This window comes from Macaca nemestrina, chromosome 20, assembly GCF_043159975.1.
Source record: "Macaca nemestrina isolate mMacNem1 chromosome 20, mMacNem.hap1, whole genome shotgun sequence".
Classification (NCBI taxonomy): domain Eukaryota; kingdom Metazoa; phylum Chordata; class Mammalia; order Primates; family Cercopithecidae; genus Macaca; species Macaca nemestrina.
Window position 1 is genome coordinate 68072142 of NC_092144.1, and position 11170 is coordinate 68083311.

The following is an 11170-nucleotide window of genomic DNA, read 5'->3' on the forward strand; positions in this document are numbered from 1 at the left end:
GAAAAACCGAGGATCAGAAGGTCTGAGGAAGGAAACAGAGGGGCAAGTGTGAGGGAGCTGGGCAGGGCCGCCTGGCCACCATCAGGGCTGAGCAAGCTCAGTGTGGCACCACCGACAGCTTCTCACCAGGACTATCAGACCGCTTGGGAAAAAGACTTCACCATAAGTTGTGTGTTCATACCTTTTGATCCAGTAAAAGGAAACAGGTGGAGGAGGTGGGGTGGGGGCAGGGGACAAAAGAGTATACATTTTGTGAAAGAAAAACATAGACACACAAAATGTTTTGTGGCATTTGGGTTTGTGAGTGAGAGAACTGAAAAATGGCATTTTATGTACAATGGAAAGCCTCTTTAGTGCAGTAGAGTGAAAAGCAGGCTGGCTTTCAGTGTGACGGTCACTAATGTGGGGCTTTACAGCTCTTGGAACGTACAGGACACCCTTAAAAGCCAAGAAGCTTGCCTTTGCTTTGTTTACATCAGTGCATTATGATTTTGAGCCATTATATCTCTTCATAATTGCCACTGTTTTAGGGCTTATGACATTTAAAGTCTTAACTTATGTGTCAACCAGCTAGATCTTTTCAAGTGTCTGTGTGTGGTATGAGAATTCGTATTGTGTTCTCTGCTGTTTTCAGAGTTCAGTCAAAGAAAAAAAAATGCCCCTGTCTTAAAACTTTTCCGCAGCTTCAAATACAGTTCCCAAGCCCAGGCTGATTGGAATTAATCAGTCCTCTCTTAAAAGGGCAAAAGCACAAGGCTCAGCCCTGGCTTTCCCAGCTCCTCTCGCCTGGCTGCTCCATGCACGTGTGATGTATGCTGGTGAAACGAAGCCCGCTTGAATGGGGGCTTCGCTACTGTGTGCTGCTGAACCTGGGCCTAGCGCCTGGCAGGCTTTGGTGAATGTTCAAAAAATGACAATTCATTTCATGTCCGCGAGAACACACCAGCTTTGAATATTATACTGCTGTTCAAATGCACAATTTTGACTACCTAGCAATGTCCGAAGTCGTCATAAGTGTTAGTGTCTTGCACATTATGTTCCTTATAACCATGTAATAAATACAACAGGAAGTCTCCAGGGCTGCCTCAGTGTGGAAAATGCAAAGAGTCCCGTGCGTGCGATCTTGGTGAATGCTTTGGTTTGAAGTATGTGTTTTGAAAAACCACTGCTTTGTTTGCAGCAACAAAGCTGACGGTGGAGTTTCCAACACGAAAGCCCGTGTGGTCGCGCCGGGAGCTCACGGCGTTCCAGGTGGCTCCGATCCCGCGTTGATGCCCAGGCACCTCCCGCGCCCTGTTTCACCAGGCCCGCTGACTCCAGCTCCAGCAGCACTGGGAGGCCGCCAAAGCCAAGGGGGACAGCGACGTGGGGACCCGCGGCCGGAAATGCGCGCGCGGCTTTCCGGGAAATGGAGTCAGGCGCGCGCAGGCGCAGTGTCGGCCGCCGGTGCCGCGGCCTTTGTCTAGCCTTCAGGCGGGTGAGCTAGGCCGGCGAGGTGGGGGAGGGGAGGCCAGGCTGGGCCGGGCCGGGTGCAGGGGTCCGGGGATCTTCCTGGGGCCCTGGCGGGGCGAGTTTCCAGCAGCGCGCGTCTGTGTGGAGTCCGTTTTGCTGCCCGGGGCCTGGGGAAGGCCGTTTCGGGGCTGGCGGGGACAGGATTTGGGAGGCATCCCTGGTCTGAGAGGAGGGCGGGGCCCAACGCTCAGCTGTACTGGAGCTGCTCCGACAGCCCCTGAGGGAACGCGCGCCCCGCCCCCGGCCCCACTGCTGCCCTACACCGGGCACTGGGCCGCCACCCTTGTTGATAGAAGAGGGAAAGTGAGGCACAATGCCCAGGGCCAGGGGACCGCAACCACCCGGTCCTTGTCACTGTAGCGTTAAGGCCCAGAGTCTGCGCAGCAGGCATGTGTCGGCACCCGCCAGGCCCTCAGCTTCCCTCAGACAGGTGGGGAAACCCTAGGCTGCCCTTCCCCGCGCGGGGGGCCGCCCCACACACAGCAGGCGCTTAAACGGGTACGCGGGGCCCTGGAGGGCTCTCCACGGAGCTAGGCTCTGGCGCAGTTCCGCGGCTTGGGGACCTGAGCACCGCCTCGGCCTCCCAGCTGCTCACCTCCCCTTTCCCACAGAGCAGGGCCAGCCGTTCCTGCCAGAAGCCAGGGCATGACCCCTGGGCTGCGCGTCTCCACAGACCCGGTGAGAATCTCGGCCTCGCGCGTGTTCTCCACCTCGTGCCCGGCTTCCTTCTCGTGCGCGGCCTCCTCACACCCGGCCTCCTCTTTGCACCCCGTCCCTACTCGCGCGTAGCCTCCTCCTTGCGCCGGGCCCCTACTCCGTGCCCGGCCTCTGCTCGTGCTCGGCCTCTGCCTGCACGCCCGGCCTCCTGAAGTCTGCGCCAGGCTCCCCAACCACAGCCTCTGCTCTGCCCACGCTGCGCTGGCGGTCAGCGGGCACGGGTCCCGGTCTGAGTGGGCTTTATGTTTGTGCGGCCGTCATTGCATACCTGAGGCTGGGTGATGTCAGACAACTGTAGGTGCCCTGACTCTGCAGTCTGAAGTTGAAGGCCTTCGCATGCTCTGCGCTCCAAGATGGCGCATCGAGTGCCGCTTCCTCAGACGGCTTGGAGGCCAAGGGGGCGGAACTCGCCTTTTTATGATGACATTAACCCCACCCATAAGCCCCCGAAAGAAACCGGCCTCCTGTGGGAATGTCAGAAAACCCATACAAGGGGACTGGTGCGGTGGCTCGTAGCTGTATCCATAAGCCCAGCTACGGGGGAGGATTGCTTGAGCCCAGGAATTGGAGGCTGCAGTGAGCCATGATCGTGCCACTGCACTCCAGCCTGGATGACAGCGAGACCCAGTCTCTAAAAAATTAAAAAACTCAGATTCAGGCCGGGCGCGGTGGCTCACGCCTGTAATCCCAGCACTTTGGGAGGCCGAGGCGGGCGGATCACGAAGTCAGGATATCAAGACCATGCTGGCTAACACGGTGAAACCCCGTCTCTACTAAAAATAGAAAAAATTAGCCGGGCGTGGTGGCGGGTGCCTGTAGTCCCAGCTACTCGGGAGGCTGAGGCAGGAGAATGGCGTGAACCCGGGAGGCGGAGCTTGCAGTGAGCCGAGATCGCGCCACTGCACTCCAGCCTGAGCGACAGAGCGAGACTCCGTCTCAGAAAAAAAATAAAAATAAAAAAAACCCCTCAGATTCAGTCTTTAGACTTGCTGCTACTAGCTTTATAACCTTGTTTATCCCCTAGGCTGAAGTGCAGTGATGCAATCACGGCTCACTATAGCTTCAAACTTGTGTGCTCGGCCGGGCGCGGTGGCTCACGCCTGTAATCCCAGCACTTTGGGAGGCCGAGGCGGGCGGATCACAAGGTCAGGAGATCGAGACCACGGTGAAACCCCGTCTCTACTAAAAATACAAAAAATTAGCCGGGCGCGGTTGTGGGCGCCTGTAGTCCCAGCTACTCGGGAGGCTGAGGCAGGAGAATGGCGTGAACCCGGGAGGCGGAGCTTGCAGTGAGCCGAGATCGCGCCACTGCACTCCAGCCTGGGCGACAGAGCGAGACTCCGTCTCAAAAAAAAAAAAAAAACAAACTTGTGTGCTCAAGTGATCCTCCCCACTCAGCCTGTTGAACAGCTGGGACCACGGGCATGTGACACCATGCCGGACTGGTCCACTCCTTTATTATTATTTACTCCTTTATTTATCCTCTGCACCATTTCTTATTTCAAGTGACAAATTATTGGAAATGGGAATGATGCCTTAGATTCTAAGATCCTCCACCTCATCAGCAGGGCCCCCATCCAGGCCCCACAGAAAAACCTGACCCAAAACCCCAGACCAAAGAGAACTCCATCCGACCCAGCCTGGCTGGCATTCACCAGCTATCCCACCTACAGCCAGTGCCAGGGTTGGCTTGCTGAGGACACATGTGTGATGTTTCAGGAGCAAGTGACCTTTGAGGACGTGGTGGTGGACTTCAGCCAGGAGGAGTGGGGGCAGCTGAAGCCTGCCCAGAGGACCCTGTACCGTGATGTGATGCTGGACACCTTCAGGCTTCTGGTCTCTGTGGGTAAGGCCATACCCATGCCCTATCTGATGGTGTGTCCCTGACATGAATTCTGAGTCTACTAGGTTAAATATGGGTATAGGATGGAGCTTTAAAAGCAAATGCCTGGGGCTGTATGTCTTGGGCTTTAGGAACCTGACTGTTTTAATGTAGGAAATATCAATTAGGACCAATATCAACAAGTCTCAGACTCAACCTGAAATCAACAGAAGCAGAGAAACATACTGGGTCTCAAGACTACAGAATCCCAGGGTAGAACAGGGTCTTCTGTAGAGCTGTCAGGAGCCCCTCCTTCTTTAACACCTCCCTCTGCACTTCTGTCTTAGTCTGTTAGGGCTGCTAGAATACCTTAGACTGGGTAATTTATAAACAATAGATATTTGTCGCTTATGGTTCCAGAGGCTGGGAAGCCTAAGATCAAAGTGTCAGCAAATTCAGTGTTTGGTGAGGGCCTGCTCCTCACTGATGGCACTTCCTTCCTGTATCCTGACATGCCATAAGGGGCAAGGGAGCTCTCTCAAGCTTTTTTTATAAGGGCCCTAATCCCATTCATGAGTGGAGCCCTCATGAATTAATCACTTCCCCAAGGCCCCACCTCAACACTGTCACATTACGTTCCAACATTTGAACCTTTTTTATTTATTTTTTATTTATTTTATTTTTTATTTTTGAGATGGAGTCTTGCTGTGTTGCCCAGGCTAGAGTGCAGTGGTGCGATCTCGGCTCACTGCAAGCTCCACCTCCCAGGTTCACACCATTCTCCTGCCTCAGCCTCCCGAGTAGCTGGGACTACAGGCACCCGCCACCACACCTGGCTAATTTTTTTTTTTTTTGTATTTTTAGTAGAGACAGGGTTTCACCGTGTTAGCCGTGATGGTCTTGATGGTCCTGACCTCCTGATCTGCCTGCCTCAGCCTTCCAAAGTGCTGAGATTACAGGCGTGAGCCACCGTGCCCGGCCTGAACCTTTTTTATTTTTAAGAAACAAGGTCTTGTTCTCTTGCCCAGGGTGGAGTGCTGTGGCACAGTCATACTTACTGCACACTCAACCTCCTGGCTCAAGTAAACCTCCCATTTCAGTCTCCCAAGTAGCTGGGACTACAGGTGCATACCACCACACCCAGCTAATTTTTACAATTTTGTAGAAACGGGGCCTTGCTGTGTTGCCCAGGCTGCCCTCAAGCTCCTAGGCTAAAGCTCCCACCTCAGCCTCCCAGAGTGCTGGAATTACAGGCATAAGCCAGTATGCATAGCCTAAATTTTAGGGGGACACCGACATTCAGACCATAGTAATCTCTTTCTGGCTTCATTTCCAGAGAGGCTTCTCTGGAGGTGACAAGACAACTGCCAAGGTGCCTTTCTTGGGACCAAGACCAGCAGAAAAGACAGGGTCTGTGTCCCAGGGTTGTCCTGGTTTGGCTGCCAGGTCTTCTTCACAGTGATCATTGTTGCCAGCGGGCAGGGAGGAACCAGAGTTCTGATTGTCCAGGCCTGGGTCACATGTCCACCCCAGAAGCAGGGGTAGGGTCAGGGACTGAGAGTAGGGGAATGAGTCCCTGGGGAACATCCAGGGCTGTGGGTATGACAGCTGAAGTCACTCAGGGGCCCCCAGCCATCTGGGACCTGGAAGACCAAAGGTGGAATGGGCTGAGGCTCAGGAAGGGTCCTGGGATACAAATGCTCACTCTGTGGGTCTCTCCCTGAGTAGGACATTGGTTACCGAAGCCGAATGTCATCTCCCTGCTGGAGCAAGAGGCAGAGCCACGGGCAGTGGACTCTGGAGTTCCCCCAGGCGTGTACCCAGGTGAGATGGGAGCCCTCTGGGGCTGAGAGAAGCCTGTCCATGCTTGCTTCCTGGTTTCTCGCTCTGCAGCTGTTCTCTAATTCTTCACAGAAAATTTACTACTCAGCCTTAGTGAAGATTTAGCGAGCACCCATTTTGCTGTGAGTGACGACACCAAGTCCTCATCTCCACTGAATTTACATTCTTGGTGAGGGAGTCGGGGAGACAAACAATAAATCGGTAAAATAATAATAATAAAATGAGTTGGATGATTACAGATTGTGATGAATGCTGAGAAAATGAAAATGAGCAATGAGGTAGACTAGGATGGGGGTGAGGAGACTTTAGCAGAGAGATGAGGGATAGCCTCTCCAAGGGGGTGACATGTGACTTGAAGCCTGAGCCATGGGGCAGTCTGAGTGAATAGTAGTATTTCAGGCAGAGGAAACAGCAGGTGCAAAGGCCCAAAGTCATGCATCAGTCAGCTCTTGCATAGGAAAAGCACTCCGACCTCAGTAGCTTAAACCAAATAATTATTTATAACTCATGTGTCTGTGGGTCAGTGGATCCAGGCTGGGCCCTGCCATGTGCCTGTAGGGTGATTGGTAGGTAGCAGAAGTATTCCAGTCTAATGACAGTCAATTTCCCATTGGCATCAGATGGGAAGACTGGCCTGTCACCAGAGTCCAGGAGGGATGGCCAGTGTGGGAGAGGGTCACGGTAGGGTCCCTCCACATCAATAAGAGTCAGCCCTTACGCAATATATTAGCTTGCTATTGCTGCTCCTGCAACAAGTTACCGTTGACCCTTAAACAACATGGGTTTGAACTGTGTGAGTCCATTTATACATGGATTTTCTTCTGCCTGAGCCACCCCTGAGACAGCAAGACCAACCCCTCCTCCTACTCCTCAGCCTACTCACTGTGAAGACAAGGAGAATGAAGATCTTTATGGTGGTCCACTTCCATTTAATGCATAGTAAATATATTTTCTCTTCCTTATAATTTTTTTAAATAGCGTTTTCTTTAGCTTACTTTAAGAACACATTATATAACACATATACAAAATATGTGTTAACTAAGGGCTGGGAGCAGTGGCTCACACCTATAATCCCAGTACTTTGAGAGGCCGAGGCAGGCAGCATTTGAGGTTGGAAGTTCAAGACCAGCCTGGCCAACATGGTGAAACCCCATCTCTACAAAAAAAATACAACAACAACAAAAAAATTAGCTGGGCATGGTGGTGCGCGCCTGTAGTCCCAGCTACTCAGGAGGCTGAGGCAGGAGAACTGCTCGAACCCAGGAGGTGAAGGTTGCAGTGAGCCAAGATCACGCCACTGTTCTCCAGCTTGGGTGACAGAGCAAGACCACGTCTCAAAGAAAACAAAGTGTTAACTATTTATTTTATCAGTATGGTCAACAGTAAGCTATTAGTAGTTAAGTTTTTGGGGAGTCAAAAGCTATATGCAGATTTTTCTATTGTACTGGGGTCAGTGCCCCTAGCCCCCTCATTGTTCAAGGGTCAACAATACTACAAACTTCGTAGCATAAAGCAAAGCAAATTATCTTAAAGTTCAGGAGATCAGAAGTCCAAAATGGGTCTCTCTGGGATATAATAAAGATGTCAGCAGGGCATCATTCCTTCTGGAAGCTCTAGGGAAGGGAAGAATCCATTTCTTTCTTTCTCTTGTTTTTGTTTTTTAAGAGATGGGATCTTGCTCTCTTGCCCAGGATGAAGTCCAGTGGTATGATCATGGCTTACAGCAACCTCGACCTTCTGGGCTCAGGTGATCCTCCTGCCTCAGCCTCCTCAGTAGCTGAAACTACAGGTGTGTGTCACCATGCCCAGCTAATTTTTTTATTATTTTTTGTAGAAACAAGGTCTCATCATTTTGCCCAGGCATGTCTTGAACTCCTGGGCTCAAGGAGTCCTCCCGCCTCAGTTGTCCAAAATGTTGAGATTACAGGCATGAAGCCTTGTGCCTGGCTAAGAATCCATTTATTTGCATTTTTCAGCTTCTAGAGGCACCCACATTCCTTGGCTATGGCCTTGTCCATCTTCACAGTCAGCAAGCCCTGGTCAAGTCACACATCATATTCACTCTGACTCTGACCCTTCTGCCTCTTTTCCCCATTTAAGGACCCTTGTGATTACACAGGTCCACCCGGATAATCCAGTGTAATTTCTGTATCTTAATGTTAGCTGATTAGCAACCTTAATTCCTCCCTCCCATGTAATTGGAAACATACAGGTTCTAGGGTTAGGATGTGGGCATTTTGGGAAGCCACTATTCTGCCATTCACTCCTGGCTTAACTTTTTTTTTTTTTTTTTAACTGAACTTTTCACTGAAACATAACAATATGGGGAAGGTGCCCACATCACACCTCTCGGCCACTGTGGGGTCAGGGTAGGGGCAGCAGGCACCCAGGTCATTGCTGTGCAGAGAGGGCTGGGTACCAGAGCAAAAAGAGAGTCCTGCCAGGAAGGAGGAGGAGGGAGTGCATTTGTTCATTCATTAAGCATGTATATTGAGCTCTTGCTGTGGGCTATAGATACAGTGGTAAGCAAGGTGGACAGAAACCCCTACCCTCAAGGGGTTCCCAGTTAGTGAAATGGATGAAATCAAAGTACTGTAATACACCACGGGTCATTTATCTTCCTCTTAGTGATGCACATTGCAGCTATTCCTGTTTGTGGGGAGCAGATAGGTTCCTTTACATCTAGAGTGAGGTGGTACAACAGCATATGCTGTCAGGAAGAAGCTGGGTGTCAGCCAGCTTTCTCCATGCAGCACCGTTTTCTCTGTTGCCACCTGGCATCGTGGAGGCCACTGTAGCTGGGGCCTGGGTGCCACACTTTTCCTTCCAAGTCCAGTGCCTCTGTAGTGCTCTCTCCTGGGCATCCCCTTTGCACCCACCTCTGTGCTCCCCTCACAGACTGCATTCATATTTCTTGTGCCAACTGTTTTTTTGCTCCCTCTCCTCTTCCTTTCCTTATTCTGTTCTTTCCACTTCCTTTCCTTATTCCTTATTTTCCTTTTCCTTATTCTGTGTTTCCCTCTCTTCCTTTCCTGATTTGCAAAACTATATTTTTAAATGGTCAAAGCCACTTGAACCTTGAACCTTTCAAAATCACTAGTTTTATCCTTCCTCTTCCCATCTCACCACAAACTTTTGCCCTGGAACAGAGATTAAGGGACATTTCCAGTTTTTGCTTCTTTCAGACTTGGAAACTAGACCCAAAGTCAAACTGTCAGTTCTAAAACAAGGCATCTCTGAAGAAATATCCAACAGTGTCATCTTGGTAGAAAGATTCCTGTGGGATAGTCTGTGGTACTGCAGGGGTGAGGACACTGAGGACCACTGGGAATGGAGTTGTGAAAGCCTGGAGAGCCTGGCAGTGCCGGCGGCCTTCACGCCTGTGAAGACGCCTGTTCAGGAGCAGTGGCAGAGGAATGGGTTTGGGGAAAATGTAAGTCTGAACCCTGATCTCCCACATCAACCAATGACTCCTGAAAAACAAGGCCCCCACATGTGGGGAACACGTGGAAAAAGGGAGAAGCCAGACCTAAATGTTCTACAGAAAACGTGTGTAAAAGAGAAACCCTACAAATGTCAGGAATGCAGAAAGGCCTTTAGTCACAGCTCAGCACTTATCGAACACCACCGGACACACACAGGAGAGAGACCTTACAAATGTCACGAATGTGGAAAAGGCTTCCGGAACAGCTCGGCACTTACCAAACACCAGAGAATCCACACTGGGGAGAAACCCTATAAATGCACTCAGTGTGGGAGGACCTTCAACCAAATTGCCCCACTGATCCAGCACCAGAGAACTCACACAGGCGAGAAGCCCTATGAGTGCAGCGAATGTGGGAAATCCTTCAGTTTTAGGTCTTCCTTCAGCCAGCACGAGCGAACTCACACAGGCGAGAAGCCCTACGAGTGCAGCGAGTGCGGGAAAGCCTTCCGGCAAAGCATCCACCTCACCCAGCATCTGCGAATCCACACTGGGGAGAAACCCTATCAGTGTGGTGAGTGTGGCAAGGCCTTCAGCCACAGCTCATCCTTGACCAAACACCAGCGAATCCACACAGGGGAGAAGCCCTACGAGTGCCATGAGTGTGGAAAAGCCTTCACCCAGATCACCCCACTGATTCAGCACCAGAGGACCCACACAGGAGAAAAGCCCTATGAGTGCAGTGAGTGTGGGAAAGCCTTCAGCCAGAGCACACTCCTGACCGAGCATCGGAGGATTCACACAGGAGAGAAGCCCTATGGATGCAACGAGTGTGGGAAGACCTTCAGCCACAGCTCCTCGCTCAGCCAGCATGAGCGGACGCACACAGGAGAGAAGCCTTACGAGTGCAGTCAGTGTGGGAAGGCCTTCCGGCAGAGCACACACCTCACTCAACACCAGCGAATCCACACGGGGGAGAAGCCCTATGAATGCAATGACTGTGGCAAAGCATTCAGCCACAGCTCATCCCTCACCAAACATCAGCGAATCCACACTGGGGAGAAGCCCTATGAATGCAACCAGTGTGGCAGAGCCTTCAGCCAGCTTGCTCCCCTCATTCAGCATCAGAGGATCCACACAGGAGAGAAACCCTATGAATGTAACCAGTGTGGCAGAGCCTTCAGCCAGAGCTCCCTTCTCATCGAACACCAGAGGATTCACACCAAGGAAAAGCCCTATGGGTGCAATGAGTGTGGGAAATCCTTTAGCCACAGCTCCTCGCTCAGCCAGCATGAAAGGACGCACACTGGGGAAAAGCCCTATGAGTGTCACGATTGCGGAAAGTCCTTTAGGCAGAGCACCCACCTCACTCAGCACCGGAGGATCCACACAGGAGAGAAGCCGTACGTGTGCAGGGACTGTGGAAAGGCCTTTACACACAGCTCCTCCCTTACCAAGCACCAGAGAACTCACACTGGATAAACCCATTCCACATGTGCTGGGGACATAAGAAGACCTTAAGCCATAGCTCATCCCTTTCCAGATTTGACCCAATCATACACATGAGAAATGTATATTCATACACAAGCCTTTTCACACAGCACTTCCCTCAGACACCCTCAGAGAGTTCACACTGATGGGAAATGACCATAGGACCACCAAGCTCTAGGTCGTCCATCCCTGCATCCAAATAGTAGGGAAATGTGGAGATAATCAGCACTCAGGACCTTCACCCTCGAATGCCCATTAGTGCTACGTTATAGAACCTACAAAAAAGAAATGGAACAAGTGTAGTGGATTCAGGGAAAGCTTTTGTCCAAGGACTCACCATATTCCAAACCAGAGATGTTCAG

The 11170-nt window shown here is 51.4% G+C and overlaps 1 protein-coding gene across 1 annotated transcript in view; it reads left to right on the plus strand.

Annotated features, from left to right (window-relative positions):
• Nucleotides 1–10937, plus strand: part of LOC105488065 (zinc finger protein 135) — a 39562-nt gene extending 28625 nt beyond the window's left edge. The window contains exons 8-11 of the mRNA XM_071086219.1: nucleotides 1201–1477; nucleotides 3949–4075; nucleotides 5780–5875; nucleotides 9079–10937. Coding sequence (XP_070942320.1) covers nucleotides 1201–1477; nucleotides 3949–4075; nucleotides 5780–5875; nucleotides 9079–10799 — 2221 coding nt within the window. The 3' untranslated portion in view covers nucleotides 10800–10937. The remainder of the gene's footprint in view (nucleotides 1–1200; nucleotides 1478–3948; nucleotides 4076–5779; nucleotides 5876–9078) is intronic.
• The last annotated feature ends 233 nt before the right edge of the window (nucleotides 10938–11170 follow it).